The sequence below is a fragment of the Xyrauchen texanus genome, chromosome 18 (assembly GCF_025860055.1).
Source record: "Xyrauchen texanus isolate HMW12.3.18 chromosome 18, RBS_HiC_50CHRs, whole genome shotgun sequence".
Classification (NCBI taxonomy): domain Eukaryota; kingdom Metazoa; phylum Chordata; class Actinopteri; order Cypriniformes; family Catostomidae; genus Xyrauchen; species Xyrauchen texanus.
Window position 1 is genome coordinate 36582736 of NC_068293.1, and position 25600 is coordinate 36608335.

The 25600-nt window shown below is 38.6% G+C and overlaps 1 protein-coding gene across 3 annotated transcripts in view; it reads right to left on the reverse strand.

Moving 5' to 3' along the window:
- Nucleotides 1–25370, reverse strand: part of glsb (glutaminase b) — a 61886-nt gene extending 36516 nt beyond the window's left edge. For all 3 annotated transcript variants that reach the window (XM_052147907.1, XM_052147910.1, XM_052147908.1), the window contains exons 1-3: nucleotides 24979–25370; nucleotides 940–1036; nucleotides 447–568 (exon numbers count right to left, since the gene is read on the reverse strand). In XM_052147907.1, the coding sequence (XP_052003867.1) occupies nucleotides 447–568; nucleotides 940–1036; nucleotides 24979–25271 (512 nt within the window). In that variant the 5' untranslated portion in view covers nucleotides 25272–25370. The remainder of the gene's footprint in view (nucleotides 1–446; nucleotides 569–939; nucleotides 1037–24978) is intronic.
- Between the last annotated feature and the right edge of the window lie 230 nt (nucleotides 25371–25600).

The window sequence follows — 25600 nt, forward strand, 5'->3', positions numbered from 1 at the left end:
ATGACAATATTTAAGCATATAAAAGGATTGTGTCATTATTATAGAAATATTTCTGTGATAAATGAATGTGCCGTTTCTGTTTATATTGCCGGTGCTTGAGGGAATGGACTATATAATAAGACGCAGATGCTGCAATAACCGGAGAAGAACCTCAGAAATAAATTGCACTTGACCCTCCTCATTTGCAAGTTGCATGGGCAATTTGGCCAAACCCACTTGTGTCTAGACTTAGCGCATATTTGCACAAAAATACCTCAACTTCACAGCCATGCCCACTGACTTTGCACTTATGTCTTATGGCACTAGCGTTCTTAAAATAGGGCCCAGTAACTTCCATGGCTTTTCCAGGTCTGGAAATAGCAATTTTAAAATGAGCTTTTTCATGACTATTGGGAACTCTTAAAAGAATAAAATAAATAAGAGCCTAAAATACATTTGAAACTTACTTTTTGAAAAGGTGCCGGTCCAGCATTACACCATCTGATGTGGACTTAAGGGTGACTTTTAACATGTCCATACATTCCTTCAGCCGTGGATCTCCTGTTCGAAGTCCAGTGGCCTTCAGTGCCTGTTTGTACACACACACAAAACAATGAATTTCCATGAATCAAAATTCAAACTGTCAGAGTTAACACAGCTTGTTTTCAAATGCAAACAAATCTCAGTGCATTACTCATTAATATCATCAGTGACAGTAATCTTATCTGGGTTTTACTTGCTATGTCGGCCAGGTTAGATAAGATAGCCATGGCGTAATAAAACATGGCTTGGTGCCAAATTTAGTGGTGCTGATAATAACAACAACAAAGCGGTAACAGTACACCCTGGCCCCATCACAGACCTTCAGTCATACTATCACACAGATACATTGACCCACAAAACGTAAACAAAACATCCTGTGGCCAATAATAGCGGTGTATAATAAGTGCTGTCACTCACGGTAATGAATTTGTGAGCTGGGATCCTCTCCTGGCCTTCTGCAATACTGTAAAAGAGCAGGTCCTCCAAACTGGGCATGATGCCAGCCTTCCTTCTCCTGGAAAAAGACAGAAAAGTGCATTGACATTAAGTGAGTTGACCTTAATCAATGACTGCTTATGTAATAGAAACAATTACGCAAACTACAGTAGTTTGAATACTGATTTCCAATTTAGATTGCCTAATAGCTGGGGTTTGTTTTGACTTAAATGTGACCAATGCAAGATCAACAATCTAATGGATTGGCCATTCCTTCCTTTCCTGAGTCACTGGTCATCATGATTCAGGGAGACTTTGGCATTGTTCAGGATCTTGATTTCATTTTTTCATTTTTACTCACCCTCATGTCCATCAAACCCCATTTGACTTTCTTGATTCAGTAGAACACAAAAGGAGCTTTAGTCACCATTTACTTTCCTTTAAATGGAAAATAGATGCAATGAAAGTGAATGGTGACTCTTGCCAACATTCTGCCTAACATCTCTTTTTATGTTTCACAGAAGAAATGGTTTGACTTTTCACTTTTGAGAAAGTGTGGGAAACATTTGGGACAGAATTTTCATTTTGAGGTTGTACATTATTTGTTGTATGTATGTGTGTACCACTGAGGAGAAGCACTACATTTCGTTGTGCAATGACAATAAAGGTATTCTAATTCTATTAAACTGTTAAACAGTTTCCATTTCTGTGTTAAATAATTTTCAAAACTGAATCCTCAAATATGATAAACACTTTTTTGTCTATTTCTGTTCACATTCTACCTGCATTCAAATAAGACCTAATCAAATCACGTAATATACAGGGTAGGGCTGAAACAATTAGTCAACGTTATCGACAACGTTGACATTAAATTTTAAAAACATTTTTAGTTGCCAAATAGTAGTTCAATCTCATTTAACTCAACATGAGATCATTTGAAATGCTAATGATGATGCATGAGAACAGCACCTCAGCTTGAGCCTGATTGAGGATGTACTATTATACATGCAGAAGAATTGAAATGACATGATTTGAATCTAGGAAAAACCCTACATTTGCAATCCTGGAATTCATCACCATCAAAAATTAAACGGCCCAGGCATCAACATTGCTCAGAAAGGCCCCTCAGCACGACCTTCTGATCTTCCACACAGAGTTAAAGCAGACTTCTCTTTGAAAGGTTTCCAAAAGACCATCAGATTTGCGCGACTCGAATACTAGGGCTGCACCTAACGATTATTTTTTTATCGATTAGTCGATTAATATAACGACTAATTTGCCAATTTTTCTAAAGATTTTGTATTATTATTTCTTGATTAATATAACAATTAATTAACCCAAAATAAATATAAAAACCTTGTCGCATTAATATATCAATATTTTAATAAATTATATTCTCTTAAAAACAAACAAATGTACAAGAAACAAAGTGTGCACTGCAGGGCATTATTCTGCCACAAAAATAGCCCTGTTTTAACTGGTAATCTCCATTTTACAGTCCAACATTAATTTTATTTTGGAGAGATTTTATGTTGGACTGCTAAACTGGAGATTGCTAAATGTAGATTACTTAAAATTTATTTTGGAGTGATTTTAAGTAAGAACTTGTTCAATTCGAGTAAAAGGAAAGTGCAATCTACATTTAGCAATCCAACAACAAAATAAATGAAACAAAATGTAAAATTCAAGTCAATTTCAGGGGGAATATAAAAACATTGTGCGACCTCGAGTTTAGCAGTCCAACATATAATTATTTTACAGTAAAATTAGAGCAACTTAAATGTTTTTCTAACAGGAATAACTAAAACTTGTGCATTTTTAATCAACTCTCAGTAAAATAAATATTTGTAACAAAATTCACAAGGTAGGAACCTAATAATGAAAATTAGGGGTCACGATTACATTTACAATGACCTTCTGATTAACAGCCCTGTACTTTAGCCACTACGCCACCACCACACACGATTGTGAAATTTGGCTGACAATTAATTGTCAAACAAATAATTGTGATTATGACTATGATTACTGTTTTAGGACTATGATGATTAATTGTCCGTTTTAGGTGTTTCACGAATATGATGATTAATTACCATACAAACTCACTATGTGTGCTTCATTTATACAAATTTAGCTTGGGTCATATAATAAAATAAGTTATACAATACCTAGGCTTGCTAGGTAATTCTGACAATTGAATTGAGCTGTGGTAACTTGTATAACTGACAAATGAATGATTATAGCCTGATGTACCTCTTTAAAATGTGTGGAATGTTTTATCCATGTTGTATAACCAAGGAATTAACCAGTATGATTTGTAACCAGGGATTTGCACATTTTGTTACCTACATGTACAATATTAAAAGATACCAATAGAATGTCAAGTTTAGTATGCAAACACTTGCTTGGTTGGTTACATGGAGCTCATGACAACGAATATCATGTCTCTTGTACCTTTCACAAGATTTAAAAGTTCATGATTAAATATGCACTATTTTGAGTGGGAATTTTGTAAAAGAATCTGAAACAAAGGACCATAAATCAACTGTCGGAAAAGACAGCCCAGTTGTCCATGTGACTCTGAAAAGTCACTTCTGATTGGCGCAGGACATCTTTGGTGATGCGGCCAATTTCAGTTCAAATGTTTCCAAACAGGAAGAACACGCTCTCTTCTCTTATCGTCTTCCCTCTCTGCTTGTATCTCCTGCTCCGCTGACTGCTCAGACTTCGCTCTGACTCTTCCCTCGTGGTCTTATCTGGATCTCGTCGGAACCAGATCCATGCCATGTGAGGTCCAAGGAAGCACGGGACTCAAAGTCCCGAGGAGGCCTCTCACTCTCTATGGTCCATGGGAAGGCCTCGCTTCAAAGCCAACCTCATCATTCATACAGACAATAACTCCGATCTTACAGAGGTCCAAAACATAGACGAAACGAACTTTCGACCAAGAGCCAAGAACTAAGCAACAAAAGAACGCAAGGAAACACCACAACATGCAAGTACATCTCCAATATTGTGCTCAAAGTGCTGGTGTATTTGTTAAATACTTCGGGTAATCCGATAGCAAATCAAATGATAGCAAATCGAACGTTTTCAATTCAAATGTAGACTCAAATAAGGTTAAATGGTTTATAAGGCATTGTCAACAGACTCCATTAAGTTCATTTTCACTGTATTGATAATTTATTTCACATTTTGTCACTCTTCTCACCAACCTGTCTTATATACATATGTGTTAGATTTATGTTTAGAATAGCAATAAAGTTTGTCTGTTTTCAAAGATGTATATTTTGATAAATAATCTCATCCCTGTTTTTAAAAGATTTCGCTGTACCTAAATACGTGTGATATTATTTTCAATAATATCACTCCAATAAGTGAATTCATCATAATTCACTTATTAAAGCTAATTCCTTACAGTAGAAATTGTGAGCAGATACAACGAGGCATTGTTTTACGATGTTAATGGTGGAGAATTTATTCAGACAAATAATCTAGTTATTTGTCATTTACCTAATTTATAATGGTTGTCGAACGTGACTAATTCCATTATACATTTCATTACCTAGTAATGTAGAATCAGGACAGTTTAATTTAGTTTATAGCTCACATTTTCGAGACCCTATATTCCCTTACATATATTGGTGTTAGAAGGTTCTCATCTAAATTCATCAGTACCAAATATCCTACATATAATGGTGTGAAAATGAGGGCACTTTAACAGTTCCCTTCTAGATGTCGCATACCAAATATCCTACAAGGAGAAGAAGAAAACATCATTATATCTTTAATGCATTCTTTATTAAAGTTCAAATAATAATGAAGCAGGTTGTGTAAATAAGCACAAAGTCTAAAATTTGTCTGTGTGGTCAGAGCTGCTCATAGCGAGAGAGAGTCAAACTTGTCCTAGCTGATACACCCTCATGCGCGGAAATGCTCATCCCTCCTTGCTGCAGCTAGATTATAACATGATGGCTCGTGACCTTGTGAATCATAACATAAATGTGTCGCTGACACTGTGTATCTTATTGTAAATAAAATCATCGATACACAGCACTATTAAGTTAAAGATGGACTGAAGTTAATAAAAAGGTGAGAGAGTGTAGTCTTAAACTTGGACCATTATACAATGCAGAAAAGAAAAAATTACGTCTGTTTTGGTTTGTTTTCCAATATAGATATTTAAATATATTTACTTTAGAAGCTATACTGCAGCAGAATTATTTTTTATTGGAGAATGCTGAATATAATATTCTATATATTTTAATAAGATGCATTTTCCTGAGAAGCAACATAAGATTTTTAGACTTTCAGAGAATATATATTAAATATAATAATATGTTGTCTTTGCTGCACTATCAGAAGTATGAACAAGTGAAAACAATACACATATACAAAATGCACATATTCAAGATGCATTCTCTGAAAGGGGCCTTGGAAGTTGGGTTAACCTTCTTGTGGTCAATATGTGGTTCTCGCTCTCGGTGGGGTGCATGGTGAGTTGTGCACAAATGCCGCAAGGGAATAGAGTGAGCCTTCTAGCTCTCCGCAGTAAACCACTCAACGAGCCACGTGATAAGATGCGTGGGGGTTGACGGTCTCAGACGTGGAGGCAAAGATTCGTCTGCCACCACCCGGATTGAGGCGAATCACTACAACACCATGAGGACCTAGAGTGCATTGGGAATTGGACATGCCAAATTGGGGAGAAAATAAAAAGAAATTATATAAAAAGAAGATATATTCTCTGAAAGCTACTCTGAATATCATATATGTTGCATCTCAGAAAAATGTATCTTGTTTAAAGGATTTTTAAATCATTTACATTTTTAGATCAAAAACACCTGATAACAAACAATTTTTTTTGCAGTGAATTTTTATATTAATTAATAAATAAAATCTTTCATAATCTTTAATAAAAAATGTTTTCCCTTGTAATTCATAGAATGTCATTTAGAGGTATTTATTAAATATGATAATGTCCTCTTTATTGTTAGTAAGCATGTTTCAAACAACCATTCAAGTCGAGACAACAACCCTGGGCGCAAGAGTGTTAAACTTCCATGCACTATTAAGGTACACTTGCTGCTATTTCTTTTATGATTCTTCTTGACATCCTGTCCATGAACTTGTACAGGAAAGGGCGATACTTCCCTCAACACATTTCCCTTTTGGTCCCTAATCAAAAGCTTCTCTTAATAGACCAATAGAAGCCTTTGTTGTCAGTGCTTCACAAAGTTCACACTAGAGGAAGACCAATAATGGACTTTGCTACTAATTAGGACAGTGTAAAATTTACTTTTACAATTAATTGGCCAATCTAAAAAATTTAAAATTAAAAAATTAAACTGTAGAAATTAGGGATGTGCCAGGGTGGTCGAAAAAGTACAATAAAACCCTCTGCAAGACATTTAGTTTCTTTAATGCTTTAGGTTTAGCCTTTTTATGCACAGTTGTTACAGCAAAGCGCCGCATCAACAATACATTTCAAGACGATAACTGTTGGACGTTAAACCCTCAGCTGTGAGTAATGTTTGTTAAATTAATGTTATTGCTATTTAGCCTATTTATTTGTTCAATATCAGTTAGTTAGTTACCATGTTCTTTGATTAGCGTGCATATATCCCACTGTAATGGGTCTGATCATGCTCACATGAAAATAACAGAACCTAATTATACATTATTGTCTTAAACACCAACTCGTCCAATAGTCATTCAAACAACCGACCAAGTAGATTATGAAAATAGGTCGTTTTGGTCATTCCTAGTAGATATTTTGGCAGATCCAAAAATCCATTATGTTATTGCTTATAACTGATATGATGGCATCCTAAACCTATGTATTTTTTAAATAAAAGAAAAAGACTATACTATCAGAATTAGAAATGAAAGCAGAGCGGTAATTCTAGCATGAAGATGTAGTAGTTGAGCACATCATTCTGCCATTCAGAATTTTGTTCAACCAATCATATCGCATCTCTCACTTTATAGATCCATGAACAGCTTACCATACTGCTGCCTACAGTGTGCCTACGGGGCAATCTCCTCCACCCCTTCCACCACCAGTTGAGTCCCTGTCCTTCTGCGGGGGGGTAGGCTCCTCACCCCTGCCATTCTCCAGGCAGGTTTTGACGGTTATCTCAAGATTCTCTCATTGACCAATGGACGGAGGCTTATGCCAAAGAACTTTCTCATATTATGTTTTATTAATGTATAATAAACTTTTTACATGCAATCCTGTATCCGAGTCTTTCTGGTAGAACTTAATACACCCTACAGTACTGCTATCTATTCCCTCTAATGGTCTAATCAGACGGATGACATTGTAAAAAAAGAAAACAGTAAAAACAGTGTATTGCATAAAAAGATATACAATTAAATAGAAACAAAAACAATCTGTTCCTAATGTGGTGGTCAAAGACTATCAATCATTGTATATTCTGAATTTAATCGCAACTGGATTCTAAACACCATGTTCGAACATAAGGATGCTCATAAGTGTACGTGGTACCAGAGCACCCTAGGCCGAAGGTCGATGATCGATTTTGTAATCGTGTCGTCGGATCTGAGGCCATATGTTTTGGACACTCGGGTAAAGAGAGGGGCAGAGCTGTCAACCGATCACCATCTGGTGGTGAGTTGGGTCAGGGGGTGGGGAAAGACTATGGACAGATCTGGGAAGCCCAAGCGAGTAGTGCGGGTGAACTGGGAACGTTTGGAGGAGGTCCCTGTCCGCGAGATCTTCAACTCACACCTCCGGCGGAGCTTTTCAGGCATCCCTGCGGAGGTTGGGGACATTGAACCGGAGTGGGCAATGTTCAAAGCTTCCATTGCCAAAGCCGCGGTGGAGAGCTGCGGCCTCAAGGTTTTAGGTGCCGCAAGGGGTGGTAACCCTCGAACACCATGGTGGACACTGGTGGTCAGGGAAGCCGTCCGACTGAAGAAAGAGGCCTTCCGGGATTTGTTGTCCCGGAGGTCTCCGGAGGCAGTTGCAAGGTACCGACAGGCCCAAGGGCTGCGGCCTCGGCCGTGAGGGAGGCAAAGCAGTGGGTGTGGGAAAAGTTCGGAGAAGCCATGGAGAAGGACTTTCGGTCCGCACCAAAGTGCTTCTGGAAAACCGTCCGCCACCTTAGGAGGGGGAAACGGGGAACCATTCAAGCTGTATACAGCAAAGATGGGACGCTATTGACCTCAACCGAGGAGGTTATTGGGCGGTGGAAGGAACACTTTGAAGAACTCCTAAATCCCAACACGCCCTCTATGGTAGAGGCAGAGCCGGAGGATGATGGGGGATCAGATTCTATTTCCCTGGGGGAGGTCACTGAGGTAGTCAAACAACTCCGCAGTGGCAAAGCCCCGGGGATTGATGAGATCCGACCAGAAATGCTGAAAGCTCTGGATGTGGAGGGGGTGTCATGGATGACATGCCTCTTCAACATTGCGTGGAAATCTGGGACAGTGCCTAAGGAGTGGCAGAACGGGATGGTGGTTCCCCTCTTCAAAAAGGGGGATCAGAGAGTGTGTGCCAACTACAGGGGTATCACACTTCTCAGCCTCCCTGGTAAAGTTTACTCCAAGGTGCTGGAGAGGAGGGTTCGGCCGATTGTCGAACCTCAGATTGAAGAGGAACAATGCGGTTTTCGTCCTGGCCGTGGAACGACGGACCAGATCTTTACTCTCGCAAGGATCCTGGAGGGGGCCTGGGAGTATGCCCATCCGGTCTACATGTGTTTTGTGGATCTGGAGAAGGCGTATGACCGGGTCCCCCGGGAGAGACTGTGGGAGGTGCTGCGGGAGTACGGGGTGGGGGGGTCCCTTCTTAGGGCGATCCAATCCCTGTACGTCCAAAGCGAGGGCTGTGTCCGGGTCCTCGGCACAAAGTCGAGTTCATTCCATGTGGGGGTTGGTCTCCGCCAAGGCTGCGCTTTGTCACCAATCCTGTTTGTGATATTCATGGACAGGATATCGAGGCGTAGTCGGGGTGGGGAAGGTGTGCGGTTCGGTGGGCTGGGGATCTCATCGCTGCTTTTTGCAGATGATGTTGTCTTCATGTCATCATCGGTCCGTGACCTTCAGCTCTCACTGGATCGCTTGGCAGTCGAGTGTGAAGCAGCTGGGATGAGGAATAGCACCTCTAAATCTGAGGCCATGGTTCTCAGCAGGAAACCGATGGAGTGCGTACTCCAGGTAGGGAATGAGGTTTTGCCTCAAGTGAAGGAGTTCAAGTACCTCGGGGTCTTGTTCACGAGTGAGGGGACAATGGAGCGGGAGGTTGGCCGGAGAGTCGGGGCAGCAGGGGCGGTATTGCACTCGCTCTATCGCACCGTTGTCACGAAAAGGGAGCTGAGCCGAAAGGCAAAGCTCTCGATCTACCGGTCAATTTTTGTTCCTACCCTCACCTATGGTCATGAAGGTTGGGTCATGACCGAAAGAACTAGGTCGCGAGTACAAGGGGCCGAAATGGGCTTCCTCAGAAGGGTGGCGGGCTTCTCCCTTAGAGATAGGGTGAGGAGCTCAGTCATCCGTGAGGAGCTCAGAGTAGAGCCGCTGCTCCTTTGCGTTGAAAGGAGTCAGTTGAGGTGGTTTGGGCATCTGGTAAGGATGCCCCCTGGCCGCCTCCCTAGGGAGGTGTTTCAGGCACGTCCAGCTGGGAGGAGGCCTCGGGGAAGACCCAGGGCTAGGTGGAGAGATTACATCTCCACACTGGCCTGGGAACGCCTCGGGGTCGCCCAGTCAGAGCTGGTTAATGTGGCTCGGGATAGGGAAGTTTGGGGCCCCCTGCTGGAGCAGCTGCCCCCGCGACCCGACTTCGGATAAGCGGTTGAAGATGGATGGATGGATGGATTCTAAAGCAGGGTTTCTTAAACTTTCTCACCCCAGCAACCAAAATAGAAATGTTGTGTTTGATGTTTTTTTGAGTAAGGATTTGTCATCTTTTTGTTTGTCTTGTGTACACAGTAGACCCCGAAGCCGCCGCCAGGCGCCGCCATTTGCGCCATTTAGAATGTCAGCCGCCGCCAGCCAATAATTTCGTAAGCCAAATTGAGCCACCATCTGATAAAGTTTGGCTGAGCCGGCTAGAATTATTTGCATCAAATAATAATTATATCACATAGAGACATACACACACGAAATATATAAACAATACACGAGATCTATTTTCCCACTGGATTCATAACAGCGCAGTCTTGTGCCCGTTGCTACGATACACAGACTCACAGTGAATTGACGACCAATTAAAATTGCTCGTTTTCCGTACAGAAGAAGCGATGCATGTTTTTCTCGCACTGAGGTGAAATGGCGGAAAGAAGCAAGCAAGGTAATTTTGATCTCACTTCTCACATACTTTCCTAATTCCTACTTACTTTTTTCTTAACTTAGGCCTACCCAGACTTTTGTTAAATCTTCAGGGCACGGTTGCACAAACACCTGAATCAAAGATTGATGTTATGAACCAAATATTCTGGAACGGAGAGATTTATAGCACTGAACGTGATATTACTGCAGTAACAAACCACCGTTTCCACATTGCTAATTCACGACGCATGCTTAAGTGTACATTGAAGTGAAATGTGCAAAACTTTGTCCAAAATAATAGGCTACTGATAACAGTGTGTGTTTATATTAAGGCGAGACACGGCAGGCAAAAACATAGGTTTTTTTTACTGGTCAATTTTGAGATTTTTGGATATTTGTCTTCAATAACATGTCTTCTTTCAGACTTGTGGTGAAAAAAGTCCGAAATACACATTTAGGTCTTTATTTTACTACACTTCGTCTGTTTGCGTCTGTAGATTTCTCATAAAATTCAACAAAAGTTTGCATTCTTAATCAAGGTGTAATATGATAAGCTTCATCCATGATAATGCCAAGTTATTGTATACAACTTAGCCTACATACATTTAGCCTAAACACAACACATTGTAGGCTATTTGAAAATGTTTAGTAGCATACAGACTACAAAATAAATATGTATATACGTTGCGAAAGTAAAATCTGATTGTATTGCATTTTGTAGAAAAATAGTGTAAGCCATGCATTGCTTGGAAATATTGAGATCTAGTAAATCAGTATAACATAGACAGTGGTGGACGAAGTACACATACCATGTACTTGAGTTAAAGTAAAGATACTCAAGGTAAAATATTACTTAAGTAAAAGTAGAAGTGCTGCCTTTAAAAATTCACTTGAGTAAAAGTACAAAAGTATTTGCCTTCAAATGTACTTAAGTATCCAAGTACTAGTACCAAGTACTCAAGATTTTTTATGGCCATAATGTCCTATTATAATTTGTCACAAGGCTCTTGCTTAACTCAGTCTACATGAAGACTAATGTCACTCTTGGCACACCAATCTATTAATAATATGACATTAATTAGTCAGATGTGTGTATATATATATATACTACTAATATATATATATATATGTGTGTGTGTGTGTGTATATATATATATATATATATATATATATATATATATATATATATATATATATATATATATATATTTGAATTGAATACATTTTTTGTGTGTTTAATTTTGGAGGGAAGGGACTGTTCCCATAAGGTATAATACATTTACAGTATTTACTGTATATATTTTTCTCGAGCGTCTATGGTCATAATTATTAACATCCTAATGTTATGATACATTCATATAAACCTGCACAATGCCATTAAATATAAATATATATACACACACACACACACACACACACACACACGCACGCACACACACATACATAGAATATATATATATATTCTATGTTATGGGAGCAGCCAATTTTCCTCCAAAATTAAACACAAAAACGTGTTCGCAACTCTCATATTTAACGGCTCTGGGGTGCATTTCCCGTACAACAACGTAACTTGCTGCTCCACTACCGTAGTACGATGCACTGTTGAAGAAATCAACTTGCTAGTCACGACTGTTTCCCAAAACCGTATTGTCGCAAATTGGTTGTTCAACCACATTGGTTAATGATGTCACACATGTGGTGGATTAAAAACTACTTTTAATGAATCTGTTCGAATTAATGATCGAATTAATGCTAGATGTTTTGCTATAAATTACGGACATGTCATCTGAGGACTCTCTCATATTTTTCTCAGTTATTTGCTTTATTTCCAGATTCAATCATAGGCTCGTTCTTACGCACTAGAGCACGTTCACACATGCGCACTCTTCAAAAACGGTGCTTTAAATCTATTGACAAACTAAAAGACATAAAGGACATTTGTATGTCTTCTAAATAAAAGATACTGATTTTACTGAATGTCATCTTGCTTATTTGGCTCAAGATAATAATTTATTAAGCCCACATGTTATAATAACAAGAAACTCTGCTTCTAACCACAGGTCGAGAGCTGTCGTTCCAACCACACAACTCTGCGATGCTGTTTGCGAATGTTCGTTGGAACGATGGTTTCGGGAAACACCGACTCGTTGAACTATGATGATAACGACGGAACTTGCTACCATAGTTGGCTAACGATGCTTTTGGGAAACGCACCCCTGGTTCAGGCTTAGTAGATGCCGCCAAGGCAAGTTCAAAACAAAGCGCCGCTGTACTGTGATTGGTGGCTCGTTTGACCAGTTACATTTTTATCCACTCATAAATAAAAAGGAACGACTGATTTTGAAAATGTAGTAGAGTAAAAAGTAAGATATTTGACTTTGAAATGTAGTGGAGTTAAAGTAAAAGTCTCCCCAAATTTAAATACTTCAGTAAAGTACAGATACACAAAAAAGCTACTTAAGTACAGTAACGAATTACATTTACTTCGTTACTGTCCACCACTGGTTACTGGCGCCATGAAAAATTTTAAACTCTCCAGCCCGTTGATCACATCACCTCAGCACCTGACAGTGCCATCACCTCACTTCAAATTGCAGAGGAGAGACTGCCTATCAAATGATATTTTGGAAAACAGCCGAAAGGCAGTCCCGGCTAGCGCGACAACTTAAAAAATTGTGCTGAACAAAGCGCATTTGCTCTTAGCAATTTCAGTTACTCTTACTAAGGAATTAATTACATATATATTAAAATACGTTGTGACCCATAGTTAAAGAAATGCTGCACTAAAAGTTTACGGTTTGAAGATGCATTGCATCCATTAAATTGTTAAGTGGTTTCACATTTTATGTTGCTAGAGATTTTGATGCAGGCCTGGATCTGGTTGACAATAAAGTTGAGAGGACTATTGTGACATCAGAATAAGCAATGTTTGCTTTAGCAGTGACACAAAGCAAACAAACAAAAAAAACACGGGAAAGTCTATGTTAATTGAGTGAAGAAAAAACTATATAGCTGGCCATTATTGCCACATATTTTTTTAGATGTTGACAAGTTCATGTCAAAATTGAGATCAGGTGAGATCAGGTGAATTAAAAGTATATTGACCAAGTGGAGAATACACTTGTTTAGTTGCCAAGAAACAGAGTGTTTTCCTTTGAACAGCAGGATGTCATTTAGAAATGAATGGTCCAAACCCCCTGATGAGTAACCCCCATTTCCATGAGTTACGTGCTGCTGGTAGTGTTACGGTCCTTAAGAGAGTGATCCTTTCAGCCCAGTTGCTGTATAGGAAGTGTTAATAATGCCTCAACATTTGGTAGACACAAGTTAGTCAACCCATGATTAATTGCTTCTTCCAAAGACCACAGCCCCATTTTCACCTGGTATAAACCTCTGCTTCGAAAGATCTGGTCACAAGTGGTTAGCTAAGATAGATTGTAATTTAAAACTGGTATTCACATGCGTCTCCTGTGACCATTTTTAACTGGATTTCTTCAAGGGGTGGTTTTCTGATTGTGTGCTACATGTATCACTAAATCAGTGTGTTGTTAAATGCTGATCAAGAACAAAAATGACAAAAAAGTCTGCACACTGTTGTTCTCAAATATACTTTTTAATTTTAATCTCACATTGCAAACATGGCGCTTTAAGCGGAATGTTCATTGTTGTTTTAGTCAATGTCCATGCTTTGATTCACATGATCTGCTTCACTGCATGTTGATATCAGGCATAAAGTCTAAATGCAAAGTCTTGCAAATGTATGAGCTTTTAAAAAAAAAAAATATTTGGACAGTTATTTTCTTTACATAACTAGTATTCTTAATAATTTTCTTGCAAAAAATATCCCTAAAAATTCTTTAAGTTCAGGTACTCTCTTTCCATTGACAGATGCTACAACCTGAAGCTGCTATCTAAATTATCTTCAGCTGACAGCTCTCAGTGAAGACTAAAATGAACCTAATGCATTAGCCGTTTGTAAATCCAGCTGTCTAAGCTTATGGTTAAGTGTTTGTTCTTCAGAGTACATGGAGTGGAGGATAGGACTAACTGTATTCTACAATTAGTGCTGCTGATACAGCACTTTATTTTGTCCATGTGCCAAGTGGAAATATCTATTCTGGATAGTGTAGAGGCATATATTTGAGATAATACTAAACAGAGAAGGGGGAATAAAGTGTCCATGGGGCTAGTGTACATAACAAATGGGAATCTGGCGTCCTCGCGGTGAATGGGTTTATCTGAAGGATGGGTAGTGATGAGAGGGTAATGTCCAGTTAACATGGGTGAGGTCCGGCAGCCGCAACGCGAGCCCCCCCTCTTTGGTTGCTTGATCATGAGTGGTGGCGTCTTCTTAGGAGCGACCCGGCTTCCCTGTGCCGTGGCGTGGTAGGGGAGTGCCAGCCCAGCATCCCAGCTCGTTGGCCGCGACGCATGCTCCATTTCACGTAGTCGAATCTGATTCACACCGGGGGTCCGGCGACGCATCTATCTACCGCTGAACCCTCCCTTTCATCCAGCCAGGGTATTTTCACAATTAATGCATGCAGTCTCTTTGTGATTAAAGCACTGAATCCAGCAGAAACTTAAGCATTATCTTCACATGTTGGAGTGCTTATGACAGACGTCACTGCTTTCAGCTTACAGTGACTGGCGGCCGCCTGCCGCTTTTCTTTCATTTGATTAAACCCGAGCATTTCTCAACTTTTTGATGTCCTTGGCTGCTTTCCACGCTTGCCCCACTCCGCTGTCAATCCCACAATCCACCTTGCGAGAGTGTCACTCCATTTCCATAGGAATGAACTGAAAATACACGCTCAGCTAATGACTGTTTGGTTGTGGTCAACCGATATATTGCCGAGGCCAATAAATCAGCCTTTTTTATTTATCACATCGGCCGATACATTTTCCTTTTTATTATAAACGCCATGGGACCACGCAGCCATCATACCGCTCAGGAAAGAGATGCATTCTGATCTCAAAATGTCTGACCCAAGTTAAACAATTTAAAGGCAATGCTACCAAATACTAACAAAGTGTATGTAAACTTCAGACCCACTGGGAATGTGATGAAAGAAATAAAAGCTGAAATAAATCATTCTCTCTACTATTATTCTGACATTTCACATTCTTAAAACAGTGATCCTAACTGACCTAAGACAGGGAATGTTTTCTACGATTAAATGTAATTTAGCTAAGGTGTATGTAAACTTCTGACTTCAACTGTATATAGGTGTTTACGGTGATCCAGGTGACTTGCTCACAGAGAGAGAATATTGAACTTCAAACTGCTGTAATAATGCATTAAACCAAAATGAGGCAATAAACTACATGTAATGAATATTAAATGGCAAAAAGACACAAAACAAACCCTAATCTCTGTATACATTGTGTATAATTAATGTCGGCAGCCAGTCTGCAAGTACAGTGGTGGTATGAGTGTGTTATGAATACGCATGCTTGTGCTGATGCACGTCCCACTCACAAACGTTTGCTACAGTGCTCATCTGTGACAGTTCCACTTTAGAACTTATTTAATGTGCCATTTTAGGTTGTGCTTTGACTTGTTTTAATCACAATGCTGCCATGTATGTAACGATGTGCTATTTCCCACATTCTGTTTATGTTTCATGAAGTATAAGTATATCCCCCAAGTAACAATCATACATGTTTTTGTCACGTTTCGTTTATTGCCTCATGAAACAAACAGAATATGGAAAATTCCATCCTTACAGCAGATGACTAAAACCAGCCCCAAAATAACCTAACAAGGTGCAGAAATGAGCAACATAAGCTTGGCTTTCACTCACAACACGTGCACTGTCGCTCGATACTGCCTGAAAGAAAGATGCCGCAGGCCGTCCGAAAATTTCAGCCTTGAGTAAATAAACCGTAACAAATTATCAGCAAAAATATCGGTTGCATTTCCATTATCGGAGCTAAGGTTGCTTCGATACCAATATTTTGGCTTCGGTATGATACCAGCCCTGGTACCTTGGTATCAATACTAAACCAATACTATAATCAATAAATAAAAAGCCTTAGATTTTAATGAAATTACACAGAAAATTACAGGATAAATGTTTTGCATAAAGTTTTACACATTAAAATGATGCGTTTTCCGTTAGATTTTTTCTGGATTCTATGTTAAATGTTTTAATTAAATGTTATGATCAATTGTTGTTTAATCAAATTATACATGCTGTTTTAATCAAATAAAAATATCATAATTATTCTTATTTTACAAAAAATGCCGGTTTTATTTTTTGGTCAAATAAAATGCTGCACAGCAGAGATTCACAGTATTAACAAAAACATTAATGAAAAAAATACGATTAACTGTAGCACAAGACTGATTGCATTTGTGATATTGCTTACAGATAATAATAATACAACCATTTAGTATTACATATAATGAGTATTATTGCTACTTTTTGAATACACATATTTTATACAGAAGTTATTATATTTTTCTGTCTTCAAAAAATGAATAGAGCTTTCATGTTAGCAGAACTTTTATTTTGACAGACCTTTGAGTTCTTCCTGTTTTTACGGGTTAGTTATATAAAGCTTCCCATTAATGCAGGGATACTCCCTTTGCGACTCGAGGAATTCATTTAAGTGTTAACCATTTATACTCTAAACATACTGCATGAAAGTGAAGCACCAGCTGTGTGTGTTGTGTTTGTGTGAGAGAGTGCGCATGCATGCGCATGTGTGTGGAAATCATATGGCAGAGCAGAGCAGTTCATTCTGTAGTGTGCAGCGCATGTGACTGTATATTATTTAATTAAATGACACCCTTCTACTGTTTAAAGGTCACACTTGGCCATAACCAGAGCTTTTTTTTATTTTCAAATTGCCATTGATTTCATCTCAAATTTGTCACATCTCATATCAGTCTGCTAATGACAGCATACTGTAATATGGTACTGAAATTAGGAACAAGATGATATCATACCATTTATATTTTTTTGTTATTGCGATACTTCGTTAGTACCGGTAAACATCGCAACCCTAATCGGCGTGATAGTAATATTCAGATTTTCCCAGTTATCGACCAATAATGTATTGGCCACCGATATATTGTGCATCTACATCCCTAAGATGTTTTTTAAAAGAAAGTAAAAACATGCATGTATCCTCTCTCGTGTCACTTTACAAGTGTTTTCATTGTTTTTTTTATAATTTCATTAAGATACTGCTTAAAACTACTCCAACCCACATTAATCCCACAGGCTCTCATTGGAAAACAGCAAACGTCAGAGAAATGGCGGATGGCAACAGTTGCTAAGCCAGGATTGGTCAGAAACACTTAAGGCGGGATCAGCGATGTGTCAATTACATGTTCTTGTAATTCCCTTGATGTCTTGGATTCAATTTCCTTGATTAGACCTGACCTGCTAAAGAGAGAACGACTCCATCCCTCCAGGGAAGGTGCCACTCTCCTCTCTAGTAATCATAGTCTTAATAGTGATAGTATTTGACTAACTGGGGCCCAGGTCAGGAAGCAGACAAACTGGTTAATCTGAGCGTCTGCTAGCTGTCTTGAAACGTCAAACAGTTTACACAAATTGCAACACATAGATACTGTATCACCGAGATATCATATAGATACTGTGTCTGTTCTCCAAACTACCAAATACAAATCCCTCACAATATAATTCAGAAAAAAGGTTAAACTTTGAAAAACATTTTAAATTGAAGATAAACATCATATAAAGGTAGGGATCCTAACCATTATATCTCTTTCAACCAAAGCTCTAATTGTAAATTAAATTATTACAGATCATAGTTTGGATACGCTCTGTTTGACATTTCACATTCTTAAAATAAAGTAGTGACCCTAACTGACCTAAGATAGGGAATGTTTTCTAAGATCATATGTCAGGAATTGCAAAAATGTATTTGGCTAAGGTGTATGTAGACTTCTGTCTTCAAAACTGTACAGTGCATAGTGAATAAGGCATTTACTTATAGCACAGATTTTACCTTGGGCTGCATCTGAAAACTTAGGCAGATGACTTGCTACTTTGCTGCCTAATCAGTTATTTGCATAACTGACATCTGTTTTGGATGAAGTTTGATAAGCACGTTACTTTCATCGTACCTATATATACAGTCTCCGGCGGCAGCATTTTCCTGGTTTCGGACACAGCCTTGAAGTTGCACTCATGCGCTTGTGCAGTTCCAGTGTGAGCCTCAATCTCCTGACAGTTTAAACAGCCTGGATTGTCTGCTTGGATTGTCATCATGATTTGTGAATCAGAGGAACTTTTGATCCTGATCCTGAAGTTTTTGTTTCTGGCTGATAGAATATGCACTTCAGAGGAAGATATTAGAGCAGCGCTCAACGGGAACAAAACGCTGGATTTTCATGAAGTTCATGATTGACATCTGTTTAAACGAGATATCTGCATATATTTATTTTTGCCTGTTATCACTAGAAACGTTATAGAATACATGCTTCAGAGGAAGATTTATGAGCCCTCCACAGGATGCTGGATCTGCTGAAGTTGTGTGAGGTTGGTTTATTACATCTGTTAAAACGAGATGTGTGCATAGTTGCAGACGGTATATGATATTACTTTTATTTATATTTGTATTTTTATCATTAGATAAGACAGTTAAAAGTTACAGGGAACTGTTGAAGAGAGAGAGGGGGAATGAAACAAGTGAGCACTTTAACATTATGAGCTCAAACGCATCTGTCGTGTCTCTGATATGCAGACCGTTTAAATGAGACGGTGTTGCACACTGGTCTATTATTTTAATAACACGATGGCACGTAACAACAAAACGAACCGTGACTGGTCGTTTAGATGTTTCATTCCTTTCACATCCAAGCAGGACATTTTCAGCACCCTCAAGAAAAGAAAAAAAAAAATGGCTAAACAGGAAAATGTACCCGCCGATAATGAAAAAAGTCAGAATATCTGACAATTTATTGGCTTCTGCGATATATCGGTTGACCACTTATTGAGATCATTTTTAGTACAACAATACAACATTGCATACTATTACTTGTGCATGTAAGAGTTTTTTTTTCCAAATTTACCCTTCCTATATACATTATTTTATTTTAATAAACATTTTACAGTATTGTACTAACTATAAAGTGCCATGTGCCTGTCAGTGAAGCTCACCACAGGATTGTGGCAACTTTTGTTGCACCTCTGTGGGGCCCTTGGGGGTAAGAAACCACGCACTGCTGCGCAAACTGCTCAGGGGAACAAACAGTGAAGGTTTCAGGTATCACATAACTTTATTCTACCCACCAGTTAGAGAGAGAGCTGGTGGATCAACTCAACATAAAGACTTTAATTCCAGGTATCATATCTTCATGTTTATTCACCTTTTATATGCAGCAATTTGTTTATCTGAACATCTTCTGTGATTAAGGGATTAAGTTTAATGACAGGCCAGAAAACCAGCAAGAAAAGGTATCAAATGTATTGCAACAGAGGAAAACTTTAAGCAAACTGCAGACTAACCAGTCTGACTGATTCAGAAAATATGTGCTACCTAATTGCTTGCAGAGAAATGCATTTGCACTTGATAAAGTCAGCGAACACCGTTATGGCCAAACATCGGCTGATTAATCCATCTGGCCAATATATCAGGCTATCACTAAGAGAAGTCGACCAATAGTGGGTTTTGCAGATACCGATAACTAAGGTGGGAAAGGGGACGATAGCCGATTAATCGGCGGCCGATAGTTTAAAAATGTATGTGAATGAAAACTTTCCACTCAAATCACATTTATTTCAGATGGATGTATTTTGCCATGTTCTTGAGTTTTTTGTACATAACTACGTCATAAAATTAGGAAGCTTGGACATAAGTAAATTTTGTGAGAACAGAGAAAATGGATAATTGAAAAATGGAAAACTTTAAAACTGTACCTGTGCGCATGCATTCACACAATGAACGGTGCTTGCGCTTGGTCTTTTGAAGCATGCGATTGGCCAAGCAAAGGCAAAAACGCAACATATTCATATAGGGCTGTCATTAATGATTGATTTACTATACTGATAATTAACTTATAAGTTAACTTAGAAAAAAAACTCTTCAGGGCACTCATGTTTATAATCTAACTAGAACAATTTGGACACCCTTCAACCCCGGGGAAAAAAAACTCAACGGATCTGCACAAATTCATAAGTGACATTTTTTTTCTTTTCTATTTGAAACAAGCAGAGTTGTTTTTTCGACAGCCGATTAAAAAAACGCAACTATCGGCAACTATTAATCTGTAAATGCTATATATCAGATGACCTCTAATCACATATAACCTAGCAACCACCAAGAGCATTGTGATGACGTGTTTTGCACGAGTAAGCACCATTCACATTTTCTTCAGAAACCTTCAAATCTAGTTTACGTGTATAAATGTGTCCATCTATTACCATCAACAGCTAACAATGATGACAATCATGAATAGTCTGTGAACTGAAGCTAAATGTCCTCTGTGGCCAGATGGAGCTATGTTTGACAGCTTTTAGCAATATCTTCATTGATTTGGAAAACAAGTGCCCTGGCAGACAAAGAAAAGGGCTCAGTCAATTTTTCACACTCTGTCACCTTGGACACAATTAGCTGAACCTTTGGAGAGAGCTCATGCGTACCTGTCTAACTCATTAGACAGGAAGTATGCTGTCAAACTCTTCATTGGTAGACTTTCCACCAGTCAGTGGGTTGGCACAGGCCGTATTTTTCATACCAGGAATTCTCCATCCTTCTGTTGTTTTTTTAGGCAGAGACTATTTAGCCCAAGACAGAGCACTTCTTAAAACTAATGGGAGAAATTGGAATGCTCAGTGTGGTGGATGTAGAAAAGGAAGTCCCGCCATTGAGGCCTTAGGGATACACATGGCTTTCCAGGGCAGTACTGCAACTGCCACCGAGGGACTGCGGTTGAAATTTAGCTTCTAGCCAATACTGTTACAATCTACCTGTATATACAATTAAAACAACGTACATCTGCACAAACAGAGAAGAAAATACACAGGTGAACTTGAACTAAATTAGAATGCATTGTGAACGCTGTTTCCATAAAAACACAGAAAATTTATAAAAGTTCTAAAACGCTAATACTAATACTAGCTAATACTTTGGTATGCTGTTATTTCAGGAGCTCAGGCTTTCACATGGACAGTTTTTTTATGTTATTTATTTTATGATCATAAATCTTGCCTAAATCTTATGTTCATAAAAATATTTCAATTACTGTTTATAAAATTTCGAAATGTATGAATAACTGGTTGCAGTCAACATGTGTTAAAATATGTTAAATATAACAAAGCTGTGAATGTCAGTAAATGCACAGCTCTGATCAATGCCTTTTATAGCAATTTTATAGCATTTGTTTTAGCATTATAGGGTGTTATAACAAGTTTTAATTGGAGAATATTATATTTTGAACCGCTCCCACTCCAAAACCATTTACTAGAATCAATGACATCAAAACGACATATAAATAGTGTTTCTTAGGGGAGGCACACAGAGATTAACAACTGATTTAAATCGAGTTGTATGTATAGCATGTTGCTAAGCTTACAACGAGATACTCTTATAAGCATAAAATGCATAGCACACAAATAGTGGCTAAAATATTACATTTGATTTTTATACTTCTCATTATACGAATGAATTAAATGTAAAATCAATTTTTCTCTTGTTTCACGCATCATCATTGATGTATTGTTATTAAAGAGCTTGTCGCAATGTACTGTGTTACTGGATTGCCTTTTCCATGAAGGACATGCATAAAACAATGCTACCTTCGAAAGAAGGTAGCTTAGAATGCAACATAATGCTGCCTACCAAGTGCACCTACGATTCCATAAAATGCTACTCGTGGGTAGCTCACAAGGTTTAGGAATAGAGCCATTCAATCTCAACTTGAACTAAATGAACTAAACTCCTAAATGTTTTGCTGACAATATGCAAACGATACTAACTAAAATAAATGTAGGTTCAGCATAGTGCGAGCCAGGCTGATAAATAAGCTGATATTTGGCCATTTTGAAATGAACATATCGGCCAATGACCTTTTCCACTTGGCCGATTAACAGAAGTGTTAGAAGTTCCAAAATCCACCAGAATACATCAACGGCAATGAAAAATGGACATATTATGTTTTCAAATATTTTTAGAATTTTGAGTAAATACACTGAAATGCTTAATTTTAAGTGTGCTTATGGCTTTAAACTGTTTAAGCCTATAATATATAATATATTATGAGCTTAATATCGTTATCAGCCTTGTCAAGTAGATACACTGTATGCTTTTTGTGTACATCTCACTAGCTGTCATTAAATTGTATTATTCATTTTATATCAGCATTCAGTGGCCAATATATGTCAAGATACAAATCCTTATCAGTATAAGCCATTAAAAACCCATATCAGTCAACCACTACATAAAGGTTCGAACATCAGAGAGCAATTCTACAAATAATTCTCACAGTTCTCCTTCTCTCATTATGACCTGATAGTCTTGTTGTCAAGGTAACATCAGTGTGGCTCTCAGCTTCTGAGTCAGCATGCAATCTGGTGTCTATGTTCAGCTTCCTCAATTTCACCCATAACATCAACAGACTGGTTTAAACACAGCTGAACACTGGGAACACACATAATATCTCCCCTTGGCAACACAACAATATGAATTTCAATATCTCATTTCCATAGGTATATAAACTTGACTGCTTTAAACTAGCCAAGTCATGGTAGCCCTCGGCTTCTCTCTTTCACTGTATCAAGCCCTGTAATAAGAGGAGTGAACAATGCAAGGTCATTCACAGAAGTCAGGCTCAGCGAAAATGATCTTATTACAGAGGTACTTTGAGAGAGTAACCTGAAAATAAGATGATGCATCTTTACGTTTAACTATAGCCATTTCTGCATGTCATATTTGATAAGAATGACAAAAGCGTCATTCTTGCATGTTGTGCACAAAAAGGGGTCTGATTAACGTTTAAACATGCTGGACGAAGCCAAGCTACAATCCCATTATATAGGTTTGATAAACCAACTACGAGGTGCTTCTACGTAAGATGCTGAAATATACAAATATATTGGAAATATAAGCGCAGATGGCGTTCTGTGTAAATGGCCTCCAATAGGGCAAAAATCAAAGAAGAAAATATTCTAGTGGTCAGATTAAAGTCGGACAAAACATTTAAAAAAAGACAAAATTGTTTCAGTCCAACTGAAATCAAACATACTTTTTTCTGTGTTCCGGATCAGATTGCACTCGGCCGACCACGTTTCCCTTCAAAGTATACTCTTTTGACCACAAGCGAATATGTTCGACACATGCACTGTTTGCAAACAAATGTGGACTGTCTGTCCACTGTCAGATGTGGGACAGACTGTGCTGACGATTAAATTTCCGTCACACATTCTGTGTGCTTTCTGATCAGCAACACGGACAGCCGCAATATAATTTGGCCTTTATAACGTGCACGTAAAAGTTCTGAATGGTCTTGTGCTTGGCCAAAATAAGCAGCAAATTGGACCAGACTGTATGCTGTAAAGGAACATTTTACTCTTTAGTAATCCCTAAACAGTATTATACATTGAAGTATTTAACCCAGTTTAACAAATGCCCAGTTTTTCACTTATAGTAATAAAAACATACACCCCAAAACATAACTTTAAAAAAATTAAGTTAAATGGAGAGGTTATTAGCTACTTTTACCTGGTCATAGGTACAAATTCAAGAGATTGCCAAGAACTTTACAGAAAACTGCCCTTAATTTTAGGCTACACTTTGTCCCAGGTGACCATCTGGAACATGACAATCACCTCATCCATACCTGAGAAATGCCTGGCAAACCAACCAAAAAAAATGAGTATGAGGATCAAGCTCTCGATTAAAGTCTCTCTGCAGGCACAGCACAAACCTCCTGCCTCATCTTATAAATAATCCATGTGGACAGACGAGCGATGAATCACGCGCACCATGTGAACCGCAGGAAACAGAAGAGCGTGAGAGAAACAGCAAGTTATTTTCCATTCTAAAAACACGAGAAAGCATTTATATCTCTATCTACAAATATATAATACATTCATGTAAGTTCTGTTACATGGGAAAAACACCCATATTTTGAAACAAATCCAACTGTAGTATTTTAATGGTCTCCCAACGCTATGAGGATCTAGGTTATTGACATTCCACAGCTATCATACGTATGGTGTCATAATACAGCAGCTGATAACATTGATTTGAGAATTTTACTGACTTGCTTGTAGAGATTGCACAGTGATCCGAGAAGCAGGAAAGATGACTTGCAATACACGGATGAGTGGTTTGATACATCTTAATTCACAGATGTGCGGTTGTTACGCAGAGATATTAGACCGCTAGATGGCGCCCTCCCCTATTCAGCTTCCACTCAGGAAACGTGGATCTACACCACCACAGCATGCTGCACTTCAAGTCTTCTTCAAATGACACGTTTAACAGTGTTAGACTGCCAGAAGAAACACTGTCTATTTGGCCTAGGTCAATACGCATAACGATCTATTCTACTATTTGACATAACAAAACTTAGTTCACACCGAACGCGTGTATTCGCTAAAAACCGCTACACGCAGCGGCGTTCCTGCTCGAGAGAGTCGACCTCATTCAGGAGTATTTTGGCGCTTAACCTGAACACATGCTGTACATTTATGATCAGTAAACACACGAGTCGTGACCAAACGGCATATGTAAATATCGTACTTGTCTGGCGCGGCTTCCTGGACGGTTTCATCTTTTTTCGCTGGCTCTGTAGGTTCAATCGCTCCCTCGGTCTTTGTACATAGGAATCTTCTCCCAGGTGAAGGTCGCATGAAAGGCAGATGTATTCCATTGTGGACAGTTTTTAACTTAGATATTTTACTATCCGGATAAGTAGTGGCAAAGCAGTACGCGTTTGGTAAAGTCTTTTTATGCCTTAAAATGTCAGACAGCGAACGCTTAGGGCTGGTATGAATCAACTCCTTCAGCACAAATGAAGCCCTAAACTGTAACATCTCAGTCGTGTCGAGCTAATTGAGTTGAATCTCTTTTGTTTTAATAGTACTTCTGAAAGCTACAGCAGAGTCAAATACCGTTCTTTCTGCGCACTTTGTGATTATGATCTCTGACTGGAGAGGCTCACCGGGTAAAATGCCTACGTACACGCCCACTTAACGTCCTATTGGACAAAGTGAAAACTGTTAAAAAACATTCTTCCAATTATTGGCTGGAAACATCATGTTTCATTCTTGAAGCATGACTCACAGTAGGCCTATGTATGATCCACATGTTCCTGTAAACTCAAGAGATCCATTCATTTAGCGCATACATTTGATTAAAGGGA